General features: G+C 57.6%; 9 protein-coding genes across 9 annotated transcripts; 4 read left to right on the forward strand and 5 right to left on the reverse strand.

The window, feature by feature from the left end:
* Positions 1–249: 249 nt before the first annotated feature.
* Positions 250–2,198, forward strand: VPS36 (Vacuolar protein-sorting-associated protein 36; the record flags this gene model as incomplete). Its single annotated transcript, XM_066774670.1, has 4 exons — positions 250–350; positions 411–546; positions 603–657; positions 1,141–2,198. 4 exons carry the CDS (start codon positions 250–252, stop codon positions 2,196–2,198), a joined length of 1,350 nt encoding a protein of 449 aa, XP_066634789.1.
* Positions 2,199–2,787: 589 nt separating this feature from the next.
* On the forward strand, positions 2,788–3,900 carry SLS55_003192 (uncharacterized protein; the record flags this gene model as incomplete). Its single annotated transcript, XM_066774671.1, has 2 exons — positions 2,788–2,791; positions 3,176–3,900. 2 exons carry the CDS (start codon positions 2,788–2,790, stop codon positions 3,898–3,900), a joined length of 729 nt encoding a protein of 242 aa, XP_066634790.1.
* A 727-nt stretch (positions 3,901–4,627) lies between these two features.
* SLS55_003193 (uncharacterized protein) lies at positions 4,628–5,905 on the reverse strand (the record flags this gene model as incomplete). Its single annotated transcript, XM_066774672.1, has 3 exons — positions 4,628–5,292; positions 5,346–5,646; positions 5,843–5,905. 3 exons carry the CDS (start codon positions 5,903–5,905, stop codon positions 4,628–4,630), a joined length of 1,029 nt encoding a protein of 342 aa, XP_066634791.1.
* A 585-nt stretch (positions 5,906–6,490) lies between these two features.
* SLS55_003194 (uncharacterized protein) lies at positions 6,491–7,472 on the forward strand (the record flags this gene model as incomplete). The annotated part of the gene is made up of 2 exons (XM_066774673.1): positions 6,491–6,694; positions 6,792–7,472. The coding sequence occupies 2 exons, from the start codon at positions 6,491–6,493 to the stop codon at positions 7,470–7,472; spliced, it is 885 nt and encodes a 294-aa protein (XP_066634792.1).
* A 306-nt stretch (positions 7,473–7,778) lies between these two features.
* Positions 7,779–9,567, reverse strand: GDI1 (Rab GDP dissociation inhibitor alpha; the record flags this gene model as incomplete). The annotated part of the gene is made up of 8 exons (XM_066774674.1): positions 7,779–7,867; positions 7,926–8,183; positions 8,237–8,788; positions 8,809–9,190; positions 9,246–9,273; positions 9,329–9,388; positions 9,439–9,463; positions 9,522–9,567. 8 exons carry the CDS (start codon positions 9,565–9,567, stop codon positions 7,779–7,781), a joined length of 1,440 nt encoding a protein of 479 aa, XP_066634793.1.
* A 391-nt stretch (positions 9,568–9,958) lies between these two features.
* MRPL4 (mitochondrial 54S ribosomal protein uL29m) lies at positions 9,959–11,006 on the reverse strand (the record flags this gene model as incomplete). Its single annotated transcript, XM_066774675.1, has 4 exons — positions 9,959–10,096; positions 10,153–10,290; positions 10,448–10,614; positions 10,667–11,006. 4 exons carry the CDS (start codon positions 11,004–11,006, stop codon positions 9,959–9,961), a joined length of 783 nt encoding a protein of 260 aa, XP_066634794.1.
* A 1,204-nt stretch (positions 11,007–12,210) lies between these two features.
* On the forward strand, positions 12,211–13,214 carry CDC36 (transcriptional regulator; the record flags this gene model as incomplete). The annotated part of the gene is made up of 3 exons (XM_066774676.1): positions 12,211–12,504; positions 12,557–13,005; positions 13,070–13,214. Coding segments are annotated over 3 exons (888 nt in total), but the record flags the coding sequence as incomplete, so codon positions are not given.
* A 2,119-nt stretch (positions 13,215–15,333) lies between these two features.
* On the reverse strand, positions 15,334–17,299 carry SLS55_003198 (uncharacterized protein; the record flags this gene model as incomplete). The annotated part of the gene is made up of 2 exons (XM_066774677.1): positions 15,334–16,012; positions 16,641–17,299. The coding sequence occupies 2 exons, from the start codon at positions 17,297–17,299 to the stop codon at positions 15,334–15,336; spliced, it is 1,338 nt and encodes a 445-aa protein (XP_066634796.1).
* Positions 17,300–24,994: 7,695 nt separating this feature from the next.
* On the reverse strand, positions 24,995–26,211 carry PRD1_1 (metalloendopeptidase; the record flags this gene model as incomplete). Its single annotated transcript, XM_066774678.1, has 2 exons — positions 24,995–25,187; positions 26,045–26,211. 2 exons carry the CDS (start codon positions 26,209–26,211, stop codon positions 24,995–24,997), a joined length of 360 nt encoding a protein of 119 aa, XP_066634797.1.
* Between the last annotated feature and the right edge of the window lie 101 nt (positions 26,212–26,312).

Here is a 26,312-nt window from a genome sequence, read left to right on the forward strand (position 1 = left end):
GGAATGTCGCCTTAAACGAGCAGTCGCTTACTGGCTTGGCGGCACGCGGGTCGCTGGCCCAAGGATCGGTGTAAAGTGGAAGCCGCGAGCGGCGCTGCCTGACGGCCCGGGGCCAGAACGGCAAGCCGGCGCACGTGAGGAGCCAATCAGCGCGATGACGGAATTGCACCAAGCTGCCTACACCCGACCGCGGGGCGCGAGCTCAGCCATCGCTGCTGCTGCTGCACCACGCCTGCACCCATGCGCTGAATGTTCCTCCACCGCCTTGACCTCACCACTGCTCTGCGTCCTGAGCTCCTGCCGGACGAGACGCTCTTGTTCGTGCAGGATGCCGTCGGCCTGTACGAAGGGTGAGTGCTGCTCCCAACAGCTTCGCCAGCGCGCCGCGAAGCTGATGGCCGCCTCCGCAGCAAATACAAGATACCCGACTACCAAGATGGCCACGCCTACTTGACCTCGCACCGTGTCTGCTATGTCGACAACAAAGAGCCGCGCAAATTCTCCGTAGCCGTCAACCTGAAGGACGTCGAGCGCCCAGAGTTCTATGTATGCGCCCGAGCGTGGGGATGGCAGGCAAGCGTGCTGATTGACTCTTAACACAGGCCGGCTTCCTGAAATCGTCGCCCAAAGTCACCGTCTATCCTAAGCCCAACAAACGTCCAAACCTCGCGGCGACCCGCAGTCCAGCCCCCCTTAGCGGTAACAGCGCAGGATTCAGTCCTGTCTCGACCCCGCCGCGCCACGGTAGTCCTTTGCGCCCTTTACCGCCTACACCCGCATCACCTCCAAGCGCTTCCGCGACATGGGTCTGTCCGATATGCTCGTTCTCTAATCCCGTGCCATCAAACTTCGATCCCGCGTTGGCAAACGCCAACACGCCGCTGCCGCCATGTCTGGCTTGTGGCTTGAAGCCTCCACTTGTGCACCTTATCAAAGCCGCTATCGCAGCAAACAGGCAGGCTCAAACCGAGTTACCCGGCAGCCAAAGGGCTTCTGAGTATTCTTATTCATCAGCCGGTGCGCGGATTAATGACACCTCTCCGGGGACCGCTGCTTTTCAGTGTCCGAGATGCACGTTCCAAAACCATCCATCGTTATTGAGCTGCGAGATGTGTGGCGCTTCTCTTGTCAACGCTGTAGATAAGCGTGCCGACGTCAATCATTCTCCGATACATAGGAACGATTCGCCTGCACCGGTCCTCAGTGGCGCACCCATCGGCGATGATGTACCGGAGTGCATCAAGTTCTCGTTCCGTGTTGGTGGAGAGAAGATATTTTTCGAGAGGCTAAAGGGCGCTCTTCTACAAAGGAAGTGGTTGTTGCAGAGTGCACCGCCTATTCCTAAACCGATCGAGAGCTCTACACCATCGCAGAGCCCAGGTGATCTGCCGATCAGAAACAAAGCGGTCGGGATCGGAGGTCTTGAACGACGCGGAATCGAGCAGCGCCAGAACAACGAAATCATGATCGGCAGTGCCTTTGAGGATCTCGAGGCTTTGATGACTTCAGCCAAAGAAATTATAGCTCTGGCGGAACAGTTTGCCAGCCAAGCAAATCTGAATGGAAACGGAAATTCAGAAGCCGACGCAGCTCTCGCCCAGTCGGCTTCTGCATTAGGATTAGTCACAACAAAGGATATGCTGGGTTCGGGCTCAGACACGCTCTATATTTCAGAGCTGTCGCGTAACTTGGCAGAGTTCTTGACAGATGACAGAAAGGGCATCCTGAAGCGCGAGGGTGGCATCATGAGTTTGGTGGATCTTTGGGCCGTCTTTAACCGAGCCAGAGGGGGCGTTGAGCTCGTCAGCCCCACAGACTTTGAGAAGGCCGCTCAGATGTGGGACAAGCTCAAGCTACCAATTCGTCTTCGACGTTTTAAGAGTGGGCTCCTTGTTGTACAAGGTCGCGATCGAACAGACGAAAAGACAATAGCTAGTCTGGTGAGCTGGCTTCAGGAGCTCCACACTGCTGCTCCGCCTGGAGAGGCTGGCTGGGATTGGGAAACGTACGGACGGGGAGTCACTGCACAAGAAGCTGCGGAGTGGTTTGGCTGGAGCGTTGGTGTGGCAACAGAGGAGCTTGAGATGGCTGAGGAGAAGGGTGTGCTGTGTCGAGAGCAAGGGCTGGACGGCATCAAGTTCTGGGAGAACTGGATCGTAAAGCTGCCACGCGTGGAGGACGCTGTGGTAGCGGAGTAGTGCAGCCACATGCATCTGTGGCGGGAATGTAATTTTCCTGTTTTGGAATGAGTTGAGATGTAGAAAATCCTGTGTTCATCTTGAGCATGCAAATAATCCAGCCCCCTGGGGCAAGAAATATCATCGCAGATAGCTAGGTGAGCAGAAGTTGCTCACGATCTTCAATTTGCTTGAGACTAGATCATTCCGCGGGATTTCTCGATCATCTAGACCGTCGTGAGCATCAGGGAGCTGGCTTGCCTAAACGGGCATACCTCCCCGCGAGCTGGTCCCCAGACGTTGGCAAAGGCCGATATCGGCCGCTTAAACGCGGGCACGGAGGCATGATTCATGTGGCTTGGGAAACATGGGAGCTTGTGAGGGCGCTCCCTTTACCAATGCAACCCGCGCCTCTCGGCCCTGACCATCAGTCTTTCGTTCCGTACTTTTAAGGCATCAGGTCGTGGCTCGCCCCTGGGAACTATTGTATTTGCCCCCAAAAACCCCAGGAGACGCAGCCATGAGAGAAGCTCAAGCGGGCGAGACACCCGATAGCTATCGTAGCCCGCCGCACCACCAGCAGCCGCCGATGACGCCGGCGGCTGCAGCAATGCGTGGAGCAAGATACGCAACAGATGCGGATCACCAGCGGGTAGCCGCGGTACCCTCTCGTCCTACTTCCCCCCTTGTCGATGCAAATGGCACGACACCAGACATGGACATGAAAACCACAGCGGCTACCTCGTGGAATACCAAAAATTTGGGCTGGAGAATCGGCGCTGACTGCACGGCGGCCGCCAGCGCTGGAATCCTTGTAGCCCCAGTCGTGACGGCTATTGATCGGTGAGTTGTTCTGCAAATCCGGGGTAGAAATCAGGCCACTTTGGCTCGCCTACCGATGTACGGCGCAGCAACCCTCTCCCATGTCCATTTACCCGTCCTGCAGCTATTACTACGTACCTCAACCCCTCGAAATCGCTAACCCTGCCCTCATAGAGCCATCATCGAAAATGCCTCTGGCCGCTCCACCCTCCGCAACTCGCTCCTCAGCTCCCTCCGCACCATCCTCGTGCGGCCGCACACCTACATCTTGTCGCGGCCCTTCGCCCTCATCTTCGCCCTCTACACGGGCACCTACCTGACGGCCAACACGCTCGACACGACCACATCTGTCCTGCGCGCCACGCCCGCCGGGACCACCACCGCCGGCGCCCCCAAGTTCCTCGCGACCAGCAGCGCCAACCTCGCCCTCTGCCTGTACAAGGACAGCCGCTTCACGCGCATGTTCGGCATGACGACGGGGGCGCCGCGCCCGGTGCCGCGCGCGACGTACGCCCTCTTCGCGCTGCGCGACTGCCTCACCGTCTTCGCCAGCTTCAACCTGCCGCCGCTGCTGGCGCCCGCGCTGGCCGCCAAGATCGACCGCTCGACGGGCGCCCTCGGCGACGCCCTCCGCAGGCACGTCGACGCCGCCAGCGCCGCCCAGTTCGCCGCCCCCGCCGCCGTGCAGATCTTCAGCACCCCGCTGCACCTGCTCGGCTTGGACCTGTACAACCGCCCGCGCGGCTCGCCCGGCGTCGGCTTTGCGGAGCGGCTGGGAAAGGTCACGAGCAACTGGGGCATGAGCTGCCTGGCGCGCATGGCGAGGATCGTGCCGGCGTTTGGGTGCGGAGGCGTGGTGAACCTGCGGGTGCGGAGGGAGTTGATGGGGAGGTTGGAGTGAGCGCGGCGCGTGGAGTGTGACTGAGATCGGGGGCGGGCCAACATTACGCTCGCATATGGATGACAGTGCATCGATGTCTTTCGGTAAGCATGGGAGTGCAATTACAACCACTACGGAAAACGCATGGCGGCGTGCTCGCGTTCGGACCAGCAGCGTCGGCGAGATGCACCATACTTAACGGCATGAGCTACGATACGGACGACCAACCTTGGGAACCAACCCAGTTCGAACTTTGTCTTTCGCGGTTTCGGTTTGATTAAAGCATATACTTAGACTTGCATTCAGGTGTTGTGTTTCGGTTTCATGAACGGCCTGCCTCAATGATAACAATTCGACAAGCCTCTAAGACTTCGTGTCCAGAAGATCACACATAAGAACACGCAATGCAGTGAACGGAGAGCGGAATGCGAGATGCTGAAAAAAGTGCTTTTGGTGCGTGCACTGGACTTCCGCAATAGGAAAGACGAGGTGAGGCGGACGTCGATCAAAACAGCAAAACTTGATCACCGCGTGGACAGAACACCGGTGGGACAAGAACAGACACTATGAGGATCGCCTGTCTTTGACCGGCCTCAAACTCGTGACCTCACCACGAGCTGCCTAGGAGCGGTGCATGGTCCAAACCAGGCGAGGTTATGGAAAGGACTTGCTTGCTACTCCTGTGTATTACGCCTTACTGCCTCAGCTGACACACTGGCATAGACAGTGTGCTTGTCCACCAACAAACTCACGATACCGGTCCATGCAAACCCTCTCTGGCCAGATTATCGATGTGTACCGGCCCGTAGCTCAGTGGCCCAATCTTGTCCATCAACAGCTTCTCGGTCAACATCCACAACGCCTCACTCAACTCCTCATTCCTCGCCTGGTCACTCGGCTCTTCAACCTTCCGGTCCGGCACGATGTAAACGCCCTGCATCCCCTCACGCACCACATCCTCGCTCGTCGCCGCGAACAGTGCGGGCCTGCACCCCTTGTCGATGGGGTCCTTCATGAACGGCCGTATCATCGCCGCGCCCACCTTTCCCACGGTGCCGTACGCCTCGACGGCTTGGTCCGGCTGGTCCGTATTCACCCCGCCCGGGTGCGTGGCGATGACCCACGGACCGGTCGCCATACCCTGCTCGCGGAAGCCGAGCTCGTCCTTGGCGGCATGGCGGGCGAGCGCGTGCACGAACAGGATCTGGGCCAGCTTGGTGCGCGCGTACAACTTGGTGGGGCCGATGTCGGTGTTGAGCTCCTCGAGCGAGGCGAACTTCATGGATGAGTCGGCCATTCGGTGTACTTCGGATGATTGGAGGACGAGGCGGCTGTTGGGCGTGCGTTGTAGGATCGGGAGGAGGACCATTGCGAGATGGAACTGGGAGATGTGGTTGACTTGCATGTGGGAGTCTGTGATATGCCGTCAACAATGGTAAAGGGACGTTTGGTGGGAACAAGCTCACCGATGCCGTCTTTGGTCTCGCTATAGACGCCTACACCCACGCCGGCGTTGAGGATCAGACCGTCCAACTTCTCCAAGTCCGAGAGCTCTTTCGTAACTGCGTCGACTTCCTTCAGGTCTTGGAGATTGCACTTCTTCCATTCGACTCTAGTGGCGTCACCGTACTTCTTCAGGTCCTCTTTGGCTTCTTCCGCGTGCTCCTCCTTGTTGGACAGGAGGTATATCTTGGATGCATTGTGCTGCAGCAGATGTGCAACGATTCCATAGCCGATACCAGCCGAGCCGCCGGTGACAACATAGACCTGGTTCAGTTCGTAAGTAGGCAGCCTTTAGAGGGCTTTGAAATTGGACATTTTGTCTTCAAGACTGTCAAAAATTAAATCGTAGGGGCAACGTAGGTTCATTAATGCTCAAATATCAAGCACAACCTTGAGGAAGCCACGAATAATTTTCTGTCGATCATCGGGAAAGTGTACGAGAGAAACTGGTTTAATATACCTTTCCACTAAGGTCCGGAATGTCCTGGTTGGGGTCGAATTTGTTGTTACTGAGGAGAGGCATGATGTGTTATTTCTGCATATAAGACAGAGAAGCTTCTGATGCACATCCTACCTATAAGGCATGGAAATCCACTCAAAATATATCGAAGATCTCCATCGCGTTATGAAGGGAAAGCACCACACATGTGAGCGTCATGACCGCGCAATGATGTCAGCAGAAGCCAGCTGCTTGCCTATTTCGGCGACTGTGAAGCACATCCATAGCGTGCTGCCCGAATGAATTCCGGCATGGCTGCATCGTGCCGCAACGATGCTGGGGTAGATATGCGTCATCATGAAGCCATGAGTAACTCCAGAGTTGTCGGACGAAAACCCCTGGTGAAGTGCGTGTGCAGAGGAGCGGAAGACGGAAACCGCCTGCGGGAAAGCAGACCATTTGCCAACGGCCCGCTGGCGCTCACCGCCCGGCGCACCGACATCGACACCTTGCGTTAGCTACCCCATCGCCAGCTCCGAAGACCGCAGCACCCACGTAGCCCAAGCCGTACAAAACCCGCACAGCTTTTCGGAGAGTGGAAGTCAATCCATCCCTCGCTGCAACCCCCTTCCTCTCCATCTCGATACCTTTGACTCGCCCCTAGCGACCATGGTCGAGTGGTACGAGCCGGACAGCTGGGTGACCAAGCTGTTTGGCGCCCATCTGAGCACCTTTCTGCTCACGCTGGTCGTCGCGTTCGGCCTGCCGCTTATGCTGCACCTGTGGCTATATCGCCACAGGACACCAATCAACACCGCCGCCTTCATACTGGTCGGGCCAAGCGGTTCGGGCAAGACGTCGCTACTCACTGCTGTACGCAAAAACCCTACCTTAAACCTCACCACCATTGAGAAAAGACCCCACACCCACCCATTGGAGCATCCGCTAACCTCCAACTCCCCAACCACAGCTCGAGACCGGCCGCGCCATCCCCACGCACCCCTCGCAGACCTCTCACCGCAGCATCCTCGCCCTCCCCGAAGCCTTCATCCCCTTCAGCGCGCGCTACCGCAGCGTCAACGACCCCACCAACGCGCGCACACGGCAGCTCTCCCTGACCGACACGCCGGGGCACGGCAAGCTGCGCGGCGGGGCGCTCGCCTCGGCGCTCTCGACGGCCAAGAACCTGCGCGGCGTCGTCTACCTCGTCGACGCCGCGGCGCTGGCCGCCAGCCCCGCCGGCCTCGCCGAGGCGGCCGAGTTCCTGCACGACGTGCTGCTCGCGCTGCAGAAGCGCTACACCGGCGCCAAGACCAGCAAGGCCACGGCCGCCACGCCCGTGCTCATCGCCGCCAACAAGCTGGACCTGTTCACGGCCCTGCCGCCGCAGCTGGTGCGCGCCCAGCTCGAGCAGGAGGTCGAGAAGGTGCGCGTCGCCCGCGCCAAGGGCATCCTGGACGTCGGCGCCAGCGAGGACAGCGTGGGCGAGGAGCATGAGTGGCTGGGGCTGGGCGGAGAGAGCAAGTTCGAGTTCAAGCACATGGAGGAGATGAACGTGCCGGTGGAGGTGGTGGGGGGAAGCGTCAAGGGAGAGGATGGTGAAGGTCCTGACGTCAAGGGCTGGTGGGAGTGGATTGCCCACCAGATGTGAGGAACACCAGAGGTGAGGAATGTTTTTTTGCGAGGAAATCGGACTGGGTCGGCAAAAAAAGGGGTCCGTAATATTGCATGATATCCCAATCTCCGAGTCGGAGAGGAAACGTGGTCATAGTAATGGGAGCTTGGGCGATACAAAGAGGCGAACGCCGTCACTTTCTCAACTGATATCGTGTTTGATTATGTATGCGACGTAAAATTGATTCCCTACCGGAGTATTGGCAGTCTTATGATCTCCATGTACATCCTAATTCTTCGATGGCTGCCAGCCCCTATAGCCCCTTTAACCCCCCTAGAAAGTTTACTCCTCCGCAGCGACCTGGACTTCCCTAAGGCCCTCGACGACCAAGTCCTCGCCCTCGGCCCTCCTGTAGATGTCCTTGATGTCATCTGCAATGTGAAGTTAGCATCCGAGTCGTCAAAGTAGCCCGGACCATTGCAAACTCACCCGTCGTAGTCTCGAAGTGGCTGGTGGCATCGTAGCTCTTCGAGATGAAGACGTTGTCGTTGGAGCCGTCCTCAGTGGGCTCGTAGAGGGGAATAGGCGGGCCCATGAACTTCTCCTCGATCTTGCCCAGGCGCTCGAAGCCGGGCTCGAGCTCGAGGTGGTTGTTGCTGTCAGACTCAGCGATGGTGCTGACGATGGCAATGTAGTAGCCCTTGGGGCAGACGTTGTGCGCCGAGGAAACAACAGCAATGTAGACATCTGATTTAGAGTTAGTATAGTGGTGGCTTGGCGGAATATAGAGCGTCACATACCGTTCTTGCGGCCAACCTGGCTCTGGGGGATGATGAGCTGGAGGGAGTCGGAGTCCTCGGTGCCGGGGATGGGGTGGTTGAGGATGCAAATGGCCTTCAGCAGGTGGCCAGTGGGCTTGACCTTCTGGGAGAAGTAGCTGGGATCGGCAAGGATCTTCTTGCACTTGGTGGTGAACTTCATGCCCTCGCCGGGAGCATCTCTCTCCTTCATGGTAGCCTTGATGCCAGAGACCTTGCCGCCCTCGTACAGGACCTCATCGACATCGGCGTTGAGCATGTAGGTACCACCGTAGATGGCGGACAGACGAGCGAAACCCTGGGGAAGCTCGCCAAGACCGTAGAGCGGGTAGATGTAAGGCGACTTGCCGTAGCGGGCCATCGAGTTGACGTAGAGCCTGATGCGCTCAATGGTCTCGTCGGCCTTGCCAACAGCGCCAATGTACTCGTCGGTCTGGTACAGAGCCATGGAGTGGCCAATGAAGTCGCGGGTGGAGTCCTCGAGGCCAAACTTGTCGTAGACATCCTTCATGGTGCAGGTGCCAATGTTCAGGCCTGTCTCGCGTTAGTTGGACAGCTCCAGAGAGGATTGCGGGGCAATGGCAACTTGCCCTTGTGGGTGCCAGAGTCCTCCCTCTTGTAGGTGCCGACCCACTCGAGGAAGCTGCGCGCACGCCTCTTCTCGAAGAGACCCATGAGCGGCGAGCGCAGAGCCTCGCCGGCGTCAGAGGGGACCTTGGCAACGGTGGCCTTGGGGCCCTTGCCCTGCTGGACGAAGCTGCCAGCAACCTGCTTGAACTCGAGGTATCGGGTAACATCGGTCGAGACGAGGATGTTGGTGAGCTCGCCGTTCGACATGAGCAGCTTGGGGACAAGGTCGATGTTCCAGTCGTTGGCACGGCCGTACTTCTCCCACGGCTTCTCGCCCTCCTTGTAGTTGCCGTACTTCTTGAACATCTGCGCGGCGTAAGTATTCAGCGGGCTCGTGGGGTGCGGGGTGCGGGCAACGTACCGCCTCGATGTTCAGAGAAGCAGCCTCACTGGCAGTCGTCAGTACGGTTTGATGCTGTACCGGGCTCAGGGATGCCAACTCACCCGCCATAGTGGTCATTCCGGTCCATGTGCAGGACCTTCTTGCCCTTCACACTCAGGACACTGCTGATGGTTAGCACACGCTCAGAAGCAGCATCTCAAAGTGAGCGTACCCGGACAGCACGCATTCCGTCAGGCCTGCATCTCCGTGTTAGCTGTCCGCTCGGCGGCGAGCTGCGGCGGGGTAAGTGCATACCAGTGCCAAGGACGACGACATCATACTCGGGGGCGACTTCTTCCATGATGGGCTATGTTGTGTGAATTTGGGCTTAGGGAGGAGAAGAGAGGACTGGGTGTGCAAGATATAGGAGTCGGACTCAAGAGGGTGCGCCGGTGGTCGTGGGCGGTGAATGGTAATTGAGGGGGGGCGGCGAGCTTGAGCCACCGCTCGTGCTTGCTGCGCGGCCCGCCCGCGACGCCAAGATCCCTGAAAGCCGCCCGAACCATCAGCTCACAATCAACTAGACATGCCAGAAGTGGTATTCTACAGATGATGTACACAGCTTCCCGCCGCGCCTCGCGCTTCTAGATGCGTTCGAAGCCCCGTGACCTTCGCGGGGTTGCTCTACGGATCGCCCTACGCCTCGCCCGCCCTCCGTGCAGCACCGCTCCCAATTATTCCTCGTCTGCGCTCTAGATCCAGCGGCGCAATGATGGTTTTCTCTCTGTGTTCGTTTCCGCGTCCTTTGTCTCCTTCTCCGCATCCGCCACAGCTTCCTCGCCAACCTTCTCCTCCTCAATCTCCTCCTCAATCTCGCTCTCGAACGGGTCCTTTCGTCTTCGGTCAGCACGCGATTCATTGGATGCTTGGGCTACACTACACGTACCTGCACAACAGGGTTGTAAGCCTGTCCATCGCCAGACAAGTCAACCTCGTCATCGGTGGCGGCCACTTTCCGCGCGTTTTCCCAAGCATACCACCGCTCCGTCAGCGTGTGCTTGATTGCACGCATTGTGCGCTGGACCTATACCGGACACCCGTCAGCCAGGCCCATTTCGCCTGCGGAGATAGCATTGATCCCATTTTGGCAGTCTTCTGGTACGTGCAATATTGCACAAATACGAGTACCGTGCAAAGCTGGGGTGACCGTGCTTGGTGGCGCCCATTGCAATGTGACGTACCTCTTGATCTCGCGCCTCTGCCTCATACTCGCCGTAGCCTGCATTGATGCGCTTGCGCTCGTAGGCCTCCGTCGCGAGACGATTGCGGTCCTTCACGCAGACCCACCAGAGACGGTGCAGGTCTTCCCACGACTTTAGCCGCAGTTCTCGCACTGTCCATGCGCGGCCTGTAAAAGATCAGCCCTTGCTATTATCCCCGTGACTATCTGTATCTCGCACCGTGTCCGCTGTCCTCCTCGGGTGTTGAGAGGAGTTTCCTGTCCCCGGGGAAGAATTGCCATAGCCCGTGTTGTGGATCGACTTCCACTTTCTTCCGCTTGGCTGGGTCCAGCACCGGGACGGGGAGGTCCTCCTTCTTGACGGAAAGGGTCTGTCGGGGGCGAAGGCCAGTCCTCCTCAGAGCAGAGACACCACGACTTCTGTTTCTATCGTGGACACATCGGCGCTGGATTATCGAGAGCTGCGACACGGGCGTATTCGACGCGGCGAGTAACGGCAAGAACGGTTCTGCGGCGGACCGAGCATGTAGCGAGATGCGGGCGACGGAGCGGACGTTCATGGTGGACGGCGCGCGCAGAACGGTTTCCGCTGCGGTTCAATTGGCCAGAACGTGGGTTGGGAAGACGCAGCGCTGGTGAGAGATAGATGGTGAGCTGCGCGGAAAATCCGCAACTGCAACCGCCGGGCTGGCAAGTGCCGGGCCCTCGCAACAGAACGAACGCCGCGCCCAGCAACGTCAACGACGCCCGTCCTTCCGCACTTCAACGCCGCACACCTTCCTCGAACACCGCTCCACGAACACCCACGTACAAACGCTGCACCGCTGCAGGTCGTCTCATCCCGCAAGCATGAACCGGCCAGGTTTGTCCCCTCGACCGCTGCCCGACCCTCTCCGCCGCATTGCCTCGTCCTCCACTCGTCGCAAAGCTCCTGTTGCGCCCGCCGCTGGGCCCTTGCCGTGCACTTCACCCCCGGAAGCTCGAAAGTCCACCAGGCGGCTGTGACCGACCGTTTGGAATTTCCACTCTGCCCTGCCTGCCAGGATGGGGCCCGCGACATGGGGACGGCAGACACCACGAGCTTGGCGAATTCGATGTCAAGAGCAAGGATTGAAGCTGACGCGGTAATACAATAGGAGCAGGGCCGCAACAATTACGCAACATGCCTGGTAGTATGTTCCAGCAGCAACAGACGGGCGCCGGTCGTGGTGCACCTTTGCAATCTGGCAGACTGCAAGGCGGCAAGCTTGGTAGCATGCACCCTCTTTCTCCCCGATCGAAGACTGATCCGCGTTCCACGCAGGCAACGGATCTGGATGGGGCTTCGGTGGCCCTATGGGAGGCGCACCTGGCCTTGCGGGTGTTCAGTCGCGCAACGCAGCGGGCATGTCGAGCTTTGCCCAGACGATAGGAGGTGGTTCTCAGTCGCACACCCCTCTGGATCCTTCGTATGCTCCCCTAAGCATCCCTTTTCAAAAGTAATTGCGAATGTAGTGTTGAGGTCGACTAACGAAAAGATCTCGACCTTTCAGGGAGTTCCCCTCGCTCTCTGGAGCCCCCCAGACGCAACAGCAGAACAGCCAAGCTCAGGCGATATGGTCCAACCCAAACATCAGGACGGCTCAGCATACACCAGTGCAACGTGCACAAGGCCAGGGCGCCACTCCTCAGCCTCCCTCCGCGCAAGCGAATCGGCCGCAGCCAGAGCACCAGCAGCGGGCTCCGGACGAGCCCTCTTCGGCACATTCTCAGTACGGCGGGGCAATGGATGATTATCGTTTCGGTGGTCAGTCTGGTGTCGGCCAGCTGTCAGGAGCCACCCAGCAACAGCAACAAGTGAACATTGAGGAGTTCCCGCCTCTTGGAGGAGGCGGTGGAGGAGACTTGGGCCAGGATAGGCGGACGGGCATGATTCAGAATGCAGCATATGGTGGAGGCAGTCCATTTGGCAACAACGTGCATCAAGGCCGCAATGGCATGGTCAGCCCAGTAGAGAGCCAGCAGGATTCCGTCAGCGAGAGGATAGGCGGGACTGTACTGCGCGACGACAGGACAGCGGTGGGTAACCAGTTGCAATCACACTAATGTTCATTTACTGACATTCGAGCAGGCGGAGCGGAGGGCTAGAGAAGCTAGCACCACCTCATTTGGCAGCCAGCCTGTCCAGCCGCCGTCGAAATCGGGCTCCATCTCTCATGTTGAGCAGACACGGCTGTCTCAGATGAGCGAAATCGACCGCTTCGGACTTCCTGGCCTTCTTGCCATGATTCCTCCGGATAGTCAGGACCACTCCAGCCTGGCCGTCGGTCAAGACTTGACCGTCCTTGGTCTGGATCTGAACCGCCCTGATAACTCTCCGCTGTACCCGACCTTCGGCTCACCCTTCGCGGAAGCGGGCTCTCGTCCGGTCATCCCTGACTTCAGCTTACCCGCTGCCTACACCGTCACGAACGTGCCTCCGTTGCATACGAAGATGCCAAGTTTCTCCGACGAGACTCTATTCGCGATCTTCTATCAGTACCCCAGGGATATCCTGCAAGAAGCTGCTGCACAGGAACTGTAAGTCGATGGAAATAGCTTAACGATAGATCGATGGATCGATCGATGCTAAACGATGACGTAGCTTCAATCGTGATTGGAGGTGGCACAAGGAGCTCCGGCAATGGATGATGAAGGACAACACTTTCCCGCAGCCGCAGCGCATTAGCGAGAAGTCGGAGCGGGGCTGCTACATCTTCTTCGATGTCAACAACTGGAGGAGAGAGAGGGTAAGTAATCCATTGATTCCCTGAGCGCTGCAAACCGTGCTAATAAGCGAACGTACTTAAGCGGGAGCTCCTACTGCACTACGATCATCTTGATCAAAGACTTGGCACTACGCAACCCGCAGCGGCCCTATAAGGCGCGTCTGCATCTTGCTGCATATATCGATGGCCCAATACTTTCCCCGGTAATTTCGGCTTCAGCGGACATGGCCAACTGGGTCACAAAAAGTTACGATGGGCATCTGGGGCTTGCTTTGGCGGGGTGGTCATGGATTGGGTTCTTGCAGTGGACCTGATATCATTTCAAACGAATGATGCATTAAAAATAATTGCAGAAATGGAGACAAGCTCTCGGGCTCAAGCGCCGTAGCAGCCTGTTTGGTATTTCTAGATCCCTGCGGGTTCGCTCTCGAGTCATGGGACTACCTGCACTTGATTCTCCATGCCGATGACAGTTCATGTGAGTTCACGCCGGGGATGCCCGCACAGGAGCGGCGTTTCCATGACGGGCTCAAGCTTGACGCAGTTGCAGAAACGTCTCGTATTTTGACCCAGACCTGCAAGTCACCATGTGCTCTATGGATGTATCCTGCATATCTGACTGTCGTAGTACCGTTTGAGTGGGAATGCAAATCTTACGTGCCAGAGGCAGGGTACCCACAGCCCATGGGGGAAAGGGCGTCTTGTCCCTTGTCGGACAAGATATGCGCGAAGCCCACGCATCCGGGCGGAGGAGGGCACGGATTCCCAAAACCATCTGACGTGTGCCGTCCCCCTTCTCCCCCTCCAAAAAAAAAAAAAGGGAATATATAGAATGGGGGGCTGCATCATTGCTTTGCACCCTGCCGGTGGGAACGCATATATGCAACGACAATGCTTTCGTGCAAGCCACCGGCACATGTGATGAAAGATGTGGGTTAATTTGTTTTTTTTCTTCTCCTTTCTCACTGCTGCATGCGCATTGCCGGCACAGTCGTAGAAGTACATTCACCCAACGCACATACGCCCGTGGTGCAAGTAAGCATAAGCTGGGTGGCCGGATAGAGCGAAATGTGCTTGGCCTTGGCGGAGAAAGGCTGCCCTCGTACGACAGGGAGTCGGAGGGGGGGATGGGAGGGAAGAAGAGGCCGGGGGCAGCGGAGGTTGAAGGTGGGGCACGATGTGTATGTGATCGATGAGGTCAGAGGGTAGACAGCATCATGGGCAAGGGCATGGAGCGGAGGTGGAAACCGGGGGTAGGCGGGGATGCAAGACATCGGGCAAATCAGGGGCCGGCTGGATGATGCTGCGCGTGTCTCAGGTGTACGTCGAAGCGCCACATGCACAAGGGGCTCTTGTGTCCATCGCAATGGGTTGGTTGTAAAAGATTCGATCCTTGGATGCCCCACGCAGGATGGGTGTAGCATCCATCCTTCGCGGGGCACTCGGAGCAAATGCCCGAACGTGGATGCGAGTTTTGAAACTGAACAATCGTATCCTGGCATATGATTCTACTGTCCACGTAGGCATTCCGTAAGATAGGCCGGAAGAATCGGTATCTCTGTAACCTGCTGTGGGGCCGGAGTGACAACTGGAGGCAGGTACGAACGATGGTGTGGGAGGTTGAAGCTGCTTCCCGATTCGTGCTGCGCGCGGATCTTCGTCGGAGATTCGTCCGGCCGGACAGCGCGCTTCCATGTGATTAGCTGACTTTCCCTCCTCCTTCCATGGGCCTCTCTCCACATTGATGCGTCCGCGGTCACGCTGGCCTAATGGCCGAACTACATCTCCGTCGTCGTCTCGGTCTTAGTCGGCCCAACTCCCACGGAATTGCTCGATTTGGCTTCGCCGCTCCGTGTCGTTCTGCCCTAGGAGGGACGTAGCCCCCGCTAACGGTGATAGTTCCGCAAGCTCGGGAAGCCATCAGCCTCGATCAGAGATGGCCGAACCATCGGAAAAAGCCTATGCATTCCCCCACAGGTTCGACAGCGTGAGCTCACTGCCCGCCGCCCCATGCTCACACCTCGCTCCTCTCTCCCCCGCACGCCTTCGCTGCCCTCTGGTTGCATACCAAGTACGTCCACCGTATCGTGCGTGTGGACAATGTCGAAGAAAGATGAAAGAGCTCAAAGGGTATCAGTTATTACGGATTGACCACCGAGTTGATTTGCATCGACCGCGCGTTGCTGCCCCCGGACGCAGAGCTGCTGGTTGATTCGGACCGCTGCGCCATCAGTCCAGCATCTCGCGATCCGGTTCCCCCGCCGACCCACTGGCTGGTCCCTGCTGCGCCGTGGACCTCGACAGGAATGGCCTGCTTCCACTCTCGTTCAAACTCTACCCCTAGATTGCGGTCCACGCGATGTCGGAGCATCTGGTAGGGTTGGGTAAACGTCACTCTTTCGCACGCGTCAAGCATCTCCTCGGGCCCGTAACTCGTGCGTCCGCCCATGAGCTGTCGGACATCTTCCGGCAGGCTGACGCACTCCTCTTCTGCTGTCTGGCAGAACATGAATTGGAGTGGACCGACGTAAGTGAAGCCGGCAAGGGATTCGTGGGTGGCTTCCAAGGCGAATTGCACTGCCCGCTTCTGGTCCCTGCCCGCCCGCAAGAGCGTCTCGCAGATGTGAACGATACAAAATGCCAGCAGTGGATTCTGGTATCTGTGGGTGTACAGGCTTCTGTACCGCTGTAACAGCTGAAGGCCATCCAATGCGCTTTGGGTCGTGATGCTGATCAGGCGTGCTCTTGTGGTCTCCGGGATCTCAGCGAGCTCGAGTATCGGCCGGTACAGTTGACAGAAGGTGACGTGGTAGTGGATACTATCGGCTGGTCAGCTACCGTATTCCAACTTCTCAACATTGGCGACTCACTGAAGAGAAAGAACGTGCGGCAACGGGTGAGAAAGCGTCACACCGTCGCTTGTGACTGCCAGCGGTAGCGGGAGTCTTCTCTTCCAATCGTAGAGCCGGCGGCACAGGCCGATCACAGAACGCGCAGTTACGTTGTCGTCACGTCCAAAGTACACTCCGGCCATATCGTGTATTATTTGTCCGAGGTTCGTCATCGCTTCCGCCGTTGCAATCGCCTGGCTCGGAACTTGTTGCGTTGTTTTGTCTTGAAAGTAACGATATGGCTGCCAAAATCCATCGCTTCTGAGGACGTCTGGAGAATTCGATATCTGAGAAAGGGGAAACGCCGACGTAGGTTTCTGGTACGTTAAGGATGCCCAAAGCCTTCACTGGAGAGTTAGCTACTGCATACTGATTACCTTCAAAACGTCGAACTTACGCGCACAAAGTATGGATACCCCTCGCGGTTATCTCGGAAGCCGCTGGGGCATAAGCGGCTCTATTCAACGCAGCAACATTCTCGGCTGCCAGTCGCAAATGGGACGACGCATTCCGCGCTTGGTTGCAACCCAGTTCGACCAAGAAAAGCAGCGCGTACGTGGTCACGCATGTCAACGACCTCGGATCCTCTTTCGCAACTTCCGCAATGCCTCTCTCGAAGAACCGTTTCTGAAGGACTCTGGACTGCCGTTCGTCGCCAGACGGATCGGTGTGGTAGTGGCAGCCCATGGCGCACATCATGTTGACCATAGCCGGTGAGCAATAGTCGCGGTCGCCATCGCTGAAGCTTCTCATGAAGTAGTATTCGCTGAACAGCATGTGGATGGGGTGCACCCAGGTGAAGAACAAAGCGATTAGGTGGTCCGTCAGCTGGGGGTTGGCGAAAGTCCATCGCGAGCGAGAGTCTCCGTCTGGTGACCGCGAACCAACATGCGTCTGTGACGGGTCATCGTAGTCCTGTGCGACATCCGGAACGCTGATTTCGGAACCCGGTGACAACCGGTCAACATCGCCCACAAGAGGGCCACCGAGCCACCCAACGAGCTCTCGGTGGGACTGACCGGCTCGTAGTCGAGCGATAACCTCAGAGCCGCGCTCGCCGGTCCTCAATGCCTCCAAGATGGCCTCAATCTGCCCATCTCTCTCCTTGACCGATCCCTGCAGTTCCGCATTCTGGTGCTCGAGGCTCTTGATCCTGCGAACCATCTCCTCCTTGGCCGTTTTGACGTGCACCTCATAGTGGCATTGGTCACCCATCTCACGGCTCAGACATCTGTTGCACGGTTCCGGCTCTTGTCCGTCGCACTAGTGGGGGTGAGTCAACCAATGCCCGGCTCGGCGGATGCGGCGGAGAAGAAGGGGGTCAATACCTTTGCTCTGGCTCTCTTGCAGTTGGTACACGCGTTCTGGGATACATGGGCTGGGGCGCGGCGCTTCCTCACCCTTGCGGGATTGGCGGAGTGCGGGTCATTGGTGCCGCCGGCCTCACTGCTGGCCGCTGACGAGGGTTGGGCCTCGTCGGGGTGGGCGTGGTCGGAGGAGGGGCGCAGTTCACGGAATGCGGCCATGTCAAGTTCGGAGTTGGCGGGGATGAGGGTCGCCGGAATCACAAGACCCCCAAGACGATGGAAAGTGAGGCGGGCCAGCCTTTTGGCGAGTGTTTGGGAACGATGCCCGGTTTGGGAGGGGTTTTGCTGACGGCGACTTATGGGGCAAGCGGCGGCGCAAGAGTTTCAGGATGTTCTAACGCCTTATATCAGCCGCAACGTGCACGCGGCGAGGGCCAGGGCCGGATTCTTGACCCAGACGCTCGAGCTGGCAAATGTGACGAAAGGTCGGGGAAGAGGAGGAATCTCCGCGGATTTCACGTGATGCCTCAAAGCGAGATGGCCCCGAGAGGCGGGACCTGGACTGGGCCGCCGGCGCAAAAGTCATTATATATACGCGCCTGCGGACGGGCCGAGGCGAGCAAGAGGCGACCTGGGGAGCGACGATGGCGGGCGCTGCGCCGGCGGAGGTTTCTCACGGCCAACCAGTGCATCTCTCGGCACGGGCACGGGAGAAACGTTTCTCGAGGCTTGGGCAGAGGGCATCGCGGCAGCCCCTGCGGCGGCATCCAGCCACAGGCAGGCCTTGTGCTGCAGGCCGACAGAGGGAGGGCTGTCGCATTTCTGTGGCATCGCATCGCACGGGAGCTCCCAAAGGGCAGGCAGTATCTCGATCGGGCGCGGGCAGTCTCCCCGCCCTTGGCCGCTAACGATGGGTGACAACTACCGCGCCCAGCTGGGCTCCACCTGCGCCGAACGCTCAGCACGCGCCCGCTCGAAAATCTCTGCACCGCTCATGTTCCCCTGATGAGGCTCTCGCGTGGCGACGTGCGCCATCGCGGACCGCACCGCGTCGCGCGGAGGTAGGGCGAGCGCTGCGACGGGGACGGAGGCGCGCCCGGCGGCTGTCGTTGGCGAGACAGTTGACATCTGCATGCGTGCGCTTGGCCGACTGCGGCCGGGGGGAGCCCACACTGCCACTGCCACTGGGCGAACGGGGCCCGCCAAGGCGCGCGGGACACGGCCGTCAACGCCGCATGATGGCATTCTCATCCTCGCAGATGCTGTTTTCGCCGGCCGCAGCCGACGCGCCCGCTCCCTGCGAGTCCCACCACCGCGTCGACATGGCTTTCTTCGCAGCATCACTAGCCAGGCCAGCCGCAGCCAGCGCCGTCCGCCCGCCGCCCAGCGATTCCGCGGCCGGCGCGCTGAGGTGTCCGCCTTATTCCCGCCGCCGCCGCGGATCCCGGCGCGGCGCTGATCGGCCACACGCCTGCGTCGGCTGCGAGCCACGCGCGGAGAGCATGCTCTGTCCCCGCCGCCCCGGCTCCCGGCGCTGCTAATGGCTAAGCTTACACGCCCCACCGCGGCCTGTCCTGAAGACTGCAACTGCCGTGCGACCCCAGGGCCCAAGTTGCGCCTCCTCCCACCAGCACGCAGCAAGGCAACCGCGCCCTTTCCGCTTCCGTCGCGACACGTCCAGCCCGCCTGCACCTCACGCCATGCGCGCATGCGCCGTTGCCCATAGCTGCTTCCTCCGAATCCCGCGCTGCTTCACCACCCACGCCGTCTCCACTCTCCATCTCCCGCTGCACGCCCGCTGCACGCCCGCTGCACGCCAGCGACAGGGAATTTGCCTGCCCCGGTCCGTGCACGGCCTCCTGAAGATATTGCATCACAACCACCCATTGTCGCACACACCAACGCGACCAGAGCCCAGCGCTGCCCCGGACACCCTGCAGCCGCCCTGTCCAATCACGCGCCCCGCGAGACATGTGCCCGACCACAGCTGCTTCACCCTCCGCACAAACCGCAACATGCTGAAGCGCTTCGTTCGAGCAGTCGCACTCTTCTGCACCTTCGACGTATTTAGCGCGTACCGCGGCTGCTGCGACAATGCCATCCGCTCTATGCGCGCGCTTCTTCTGCCGTGCTCCTGTGCCTCCTTGCTGCACACCTTGCGAGCATCATGACAGGCTGCAACCACGTCGAAAACAGTCATTCGTGTACCCTCAAAAGACGAGCACCTTCTCCAGACAGACCGCTACTTGGGGGAGCTGTGCCGCAAAGAACAATCTTGGAAGCAGAAGAGGTCCACCCGCCTGGTTCCATAGGATTCGCTCTACCTTGATCAAGTCAACGGCCTGTCAAATGATGGTTCACCCCCTCAAGCCACACTTCTGTGGCCCTTCGATCTCAACGGTCCGCGAGGCTGCAGGGCTAGAACCCGAAGATCGATCTCTAGAAGGCGGGCCATTTCTCCGAGTAGATGGGCGCTTGTTCCGGTGCTACTTCCACTCCTCCTCCTGCATTCCTTTTGGCTGGTTTGGCCGCAGGAACTAAGCCCTATCTCTCGACTTGTTTCCGCTCCGGGATAAGCTTATTAGATCGCTTGCAGCAGCTAGCTCACGATTCCAGTGCCATGGACAACAGGTACGTGAAAGCAGCTATTCATTTGCTTGGTCCTGCGGAGCTAGGACTACAACGACTAGGCATTGAGCGGAAGGAACATGCCGAGGTTGCTCGACGAAACTCTATCCACTCCTTGCAATTGCACTACACCACCGAAGAATCCCAGGGCCCGCGTCTCGGATTTAACCGGTGGAAGCGCCAGAGGAGCGTGGTATGTGCGTCTCAGCTGGCGCACTTAGTATTCTGCACGCCACCTCATTGACGTTCGCGCTAGTAGATGGATGAGGCTACAGCTTACCCTCCAAAATAGTAGCGCCCGGAAGATCATGCAGGGTGCAGTCATCATGACCTCGCCCATCGTTCAGCCGCGAGCCATGCAGGAAGCATACCCTTGCTCGAAAGGAAACCGTAGTATGTTGATCGAGGTACGTGTACTCGTGACTTCTGAACCTCTTTTCTTTCCTTCCATTTCCCTGGTCAGGTACATTTTACACGCAGTCCACTGGGCGCCCCTTTCTTCTTTCGCGTACGAAGCCCCATGCGTGTCCCACCCAAGGTTTCCCTACCCAAGCTCCACAACAGACACCGGATTTCACGGCGTTCTTCAGCTCCGAAACAGCGCTTTCGCCGTTCTGGGCATGCTATCAAGTGGCCGTTCACACATATGGTCTGTGCCTCGAATGGATGATGTTATTGATGGATGCCTAATTGAACACTGCTGCACTGGGCCAACGAGGCACATTCGAAGAGTGTTTAGGACTTCTTCTGTGGTTGGGAGGAGAGGGGAGGAGAGATGAACGCCACGAACCAACGAAAAAACCGGGGGAACCAAGACTCGCGTGGTTCGAGACGTACGCCACACCTGCAGCCACCTGGATCTCTAGCTCGAAATTAGTTCGGGTGATCATTCAAGCAGGGTGGCACAGTCAAATGAAGAATCGGAAGGGGAGGGGTATAATTCGGAGATGCTTCATCGCAGCTGAGCAACGAAAGGGCCAGATTGAGTAACTTTTGTCAGCATGTGGGAAGCCGAGGTATTCGGTAGCTGGCTGCGTAATCGTCCTGGGATTCGTTGAGCCTTTTTTTTCTCCTTTGAGCTGCGGAAGCTCACCATCAGGCTTTCAGCCGCACGCTGATAAGCGCCAGCGCCTAGGGCTTCTTGAGCATCGTGTGCTCGTTAGCACATAACGTGCGTCGCTGTTGCGCACAGCATTCCAATCGAGGCCTAGCTTCCCGTTCCTTTGCGCTTCGAACACCGCTAACCACGTGGCTAAATACTGGAGAAAAGAAAAAAAGACGCTTCTCCACCTGGGCGGTGATGCCCCTTGGGCAGCAAAGCATGTTTGAAATAAGGATGATCGTGGGGGCAGCAAGCAAGTAGTCAACTAGGCGGAGAGCGACGTGCGTTGGCAACGGGAGCCCTTTCCGAAATTCCGGGACTGGACAAGAAGTCGTCGTGTGGGCAAATACGCCGTGATGGCATCCTCACAGTTCGCTTGCTGTTTGGCCCCAAGCGGACTGGTACAGTACAACCGCTCGCTCGTAAGCATGTCGCTGGAATAGGTAGGTGTTATCTCGATCCCGTTGACCGCTCAATCGTTAGGAAGCAGGAGACTTTCGGATTCAGTCATGGCGGAAGCTGAAGACAGTTCGGATTACTCCGCCCATGCTTCTGCGGCTGACCGATATGCAGCTCTCACTGCTGTTCCCTGTGGGATTTATTCCTGCAACGGACGGACATCGGATATCGGTGTGGACGTGGTGTGCGGGGTAGGCGGTCTTTGCATGAATCTTCGTTTCTGAAATCGCCATAAGAGATACGGCGAGAACAAGGATGACGACGACGCGGGCCGAGATACAGCATACGCATCAACGAGCATGCTCTGCATCGCGATGGGATTGGCAGGGCCAGTCTGGAGAAGCGCGGGTAGTGATCCTAGGGGTTGGGCTGGCTGGGGAGAGGCCGCGCGCGCACATATGCACGCATCGCGTCAATGGACTCAGCTCCCAGAATGCCGTACCAGGAACGAAGGATGGGGAAGACGACGATGGAAAGGCGCGGGTATGGTGACACCACGATAGCATTGTCTCTACGGGAATACTGCGCACGGTCCTAAGCACTGCATGTCGTAGTCCCAGTCGTACACGATTGATTGCGCCCTGCTTCATGAGCGACGAACCCATCGACTTTTGCCCGATGTATCGGGAACCAGATGATTGGGCTGCGAGGGGTAGCGAAAGAATAAAGTTCGCGCCCGTTGGAGGGGGCCCTGGGAATTAAGATCTCGGGGCTCACTGCTCCTCTAAGGTTGCGTCTGCACGCATAGAGCCATGCTCTTGCATATACGTTTTTTCCAATCCCTGCGTGTGCGTCGACTTCGGCATGATCCCTCACATGCCATTACATGGGTGCTCCGCAGCAAGGTGGTCCCCTTTCAGACTTACGTCACTTGTTGACTTCAGGAGCAAAACCTCATTTGAGTCACCCTATTATACTCGCCCTGATGGTCAGCCTGTCCAACAAGTCAGAGGCAGGGCTCCATAAGCATAGAAAGCGTTCCGAATGTTGGACGTGGGAAACGGCTCCTGGTTGGTGCGGATGCCGAATCCGAGCAGCCAGCCCACCTAGATTTCGGAAATTCAATGCAACGACCATCTCCTCCACCTATATCTCGGCCAACTTCTTTTTCATCGCATCAGGACTCTATCCATCATACAATACCAATTTATCATCACACCAGTAAAGTTGTCATACATACGTCGACTTCAGGGGCCAGCACACGCACGCCGCACAAGCATGCGTCCGGCCGACCGGCTCTAACGGGGGCACCTCTGAACCGACGACAAATAGGGAAGAAAAAAAAGGAAAAACAGAAAAAGCAAAAGCATCCGAGTTAGAGATTAAGGCCAAGCGTGCTTCGATGCCCAAGCGGCACAGCTGGAGAGAGCGGTCTGCCTCTCGTCCGGGGAATCCGAAAGCTTGAGACGAATGCGAGAGGATATGGCGTAGTGCATGCATCAGTAGACCGCGCAGCAGTCCTTCCATCTTGCGTCCGCCGCCCCCGGTTACACACGCTTCCTTCGCCGATGCAGATCGGCGAGCCCGCCGCGCATCTCCAACTCTCTCCTTCCCGCCTGTTATGTACGTACCAACCACGGCTGATGTAGAGAGGGGGGCATTGGCCCAGCGGCGCGCCATCGATCGCCTTGCCGCATTGCATTTGTAACAGATCTTTTCTCCCCCGAAATCTTGTTTTTTCTCCCTTGTAAAGTCTGGTCGCTTTGCATGCCAAGGTCTTACACGCATTGGGCGGTATGTATGAGGGTACTCTGGCTTGCGTGACGTACAGCGTATCTAGCCCTTCTGCTGTCTTCTTTGCATATAGCGTCCTGTACCTTCTATCTTGTTTACTAAACATTATTCTGGAGTGGATGAACACGTCAGTCCCCATCGCGATTGTGTTCCTCTTGGGCCTGTATTCGCTTTGCTCTTTGCTTTTTCTGAATGCTGCGGTCGTTTCTTCCCCCCTCGCAGAATGCAGAGACGGAGGCACGTGCAACGGGGCGGACAGGCCTGTGCGTAACTTGCCAACTCGAGAAAACAGGACAAATGTGCCAGAGCCAGCTGAAGGACTGCCAGGCGGCTTCATATTTTTTTTTTTACCCCTCCCCTCAACCCTGCAGAAAGCGCCGACATCCGAGCCTATCACAAACAGCCGCGATAACAAGCAAACATAATCCCATCTCTTGTACCACCAGTCGCGTTATTCTTTCCTAGAAGCAAAAACTTGTACTCTTGGGGATAGCAGAACCCTCGAGTCACGGTCCTCCCGAGCCTAAGAGCTCGGACATAAGAGGCTTGGTAGGCCGAACTGTACGCTCCGGGCCTAAGCAAGCCCACGCCGATCCGCCCTCGCTTGGACTTTCCATCCTTAGATTCTATGTACACCTACTATGTAGCACCCCTCCGTTTGCGCCACGCGTATCGCTACGGCGGAGCAAGATAAGGACAAGAGAGATTGTCGACGAGCAGGCTCAAAATTGCCGGCGTTCAGACCCATGTGTTACAACCTGCTCTACCGACTCACACTTACCGCCGCGTCCATGTTTCCATCCTTGCCACAAGATAGACGTCTATAAGCGTAGTAGAAGTACGTAGTAAGTGACAAGAATAAAAATAGAGAGAAAAAAAAAACTTAAAGTCCATCCCCCCCACAAACCTCTCTTACAGAGAATTCAAGCATACGTACGCGGTCGGTTGGGTCTAATATCTAAACGCGATCGTCTGCACTCAATAGTTCTCATCTACTTCCTGACGTAAGGAGACCCAAGTAGGCAGAGCGCAGCATCCTCGGCGCTTAAGTCTATTCTAGTATACCCCTTGCTCTGTGTAGCCAATTTGAGAGAAGATAGCAGTGTCCGATTCCAACCCAGCCACATCGTTTAGTAGACATTCAAACCCCGACCGAACAGATAAAGCGGCGGTGAAAGACAAAAGAGAGATGGGGACAGACATCGATAGGGGAAGAAAAAGCATAGACCAAATATCTTGTTGCATGAGTCAAACATGCGTCGTTCCTGAACAACCGAACTCGAACTCAACAAAAAGCACATTACATGATCTTCATCTTTTAACACGCCGCACGATCCGTCACTCCCTGCAGAGTAGTAAACAAGCAACTCCGTCCATAGGATCATTGGCAGAAGGACAACTTCCCTAGGGTTTATGGGGACGGAGAATGAATGGCCAAATCGATCCTCTTGCTTCGCTTTTTACATTCATGTTGATTTTCATTATTTTTTCTTGTCTCCTTTCTTTTCTTCCTCTACTGTGACATATAGACACCCGCCCACTACACATCACCCTCCTCTCACAATTCAATGCCCCCGCATATGCATACAACCAACCAACCAACCCTCATCATCCAAGAAAGCAGCCTCCTAACCTGGTCGATGCGATGCCCCAAGAAGAGATTGGAATTTTGCCCTTTTTTTACGCCAGACCCAGCTCCTTGTAGAAGGCCTCGGTGCTGGGCTTCCTGCCGAGGAAGTCCTCGAGCGTCTGCATCTCCTCCTGGCTGCCGCCGCGCTCCAGCACCGTGTGGCGGTACCGTCTGCCCTCCTTGCCGTTCATCGGGTCCTTCTTGAAAACCGTGTAGAACATGTCGGCCGAGTAGACCTGGGAGCTGTAACATTGGAACGTTAGTACGAGTTCAATGAATTAGCGAGCAAAGCGGCATGCAGTGATGGTGACAGCAAAGATGTGAAATGAAAGAATTGGAAAAAAGAAAGCGGTTGGAGAAGCTGAAGCGCATGGTGATTGGCTTGTGCTGCGGCGACGTGCGAGGAATGGTCCGTTCAGGACGCATTGCTGATTGTACATTGCCACAGTGCGTGGAACGCATGTACCACGTAAGGAGCAACTTCCGCAGGGCAATTTCATTCGACCCAAGGAAGAAGGATGGAACCATGGCTTCAACAAATCACGCACAACGTGACCGCGGCTCGATGCACGCCACCGCCAAGATGATTTGCGACGCAGCCTCTGGCGCTTCTTGTTTTAGTCCGGCCGAAGGACACCCTAGGCTCAGTTCTGTCGACTGGAAAGCCGCCATGCGCCACATGGATGGCCTTTGACGTTGGAGAAGGCGGGTTGCGGGCCTTTTCTGGTCACCACTGACGGGCTGATGACGGGCGGCTACGTAACTGGGACACATGATGTGTCAAAGGTTGGCGCAGCATCATCGTGACAGCCCGGTCACGGTCCTGCGTGCATGTTGTCTCGATGAGGAAAGTGTAGAGAACAAGAACGGCCAGGCGGGCTTCCAGGCTGGTGCCGCGCGACCGGAAGCGCTACGGGTGGAAGCTCGGGACGACAGGTGATTGCAAGAGACGGTTGATCTCTGCCGCCAGTGAGGTCAGAGAAGGAGCTTCTATCGGCCCATCTACTCGGTTAAAGGACCGGGGTTGCCGGGCATGGTGGTCGCCGTATGCATGCCGTCATACTTCCACGGGTATGGAAACTCGGGATTTTCGATGCCACGGCTGTTTCGGCGGACCCACCGAGGCGGAGGCGCCGAAGAAGCGAGGTGCGGACGAAGGGCACTGGGAGAACAAGAGAGTGCCCGGAGCAAGCTCCTGGCCAATCAGGCGCGGGCGGCCGGCCAATTGGGCCGCGAGCTTCGCCGCCAAGGCTTCCTCAACGGCCATCACTGCCTTTCGCCTCTCGGCCGTGCTGTCCCGCCTCTCGTTGCACGTCGACGCGCGTGCTCGAGCTTTCGCCTGCTGTGCGCCTGATCCACGATCCGATC

This window comes from Diplodia seriata (assembly GCF_021436955.1).
Source record: "Diplodia seriata strain FDS-637 chromosome Unknown scaffold_3, whole genome shotgun sequence".
Lineage (NCBI taxonomy): Eukaryota > Fungi > Ascomycota > Dothideomycetes > Botryosphaeriales > Botryosphaeriaceae > Diplodia > Diplodia seriata.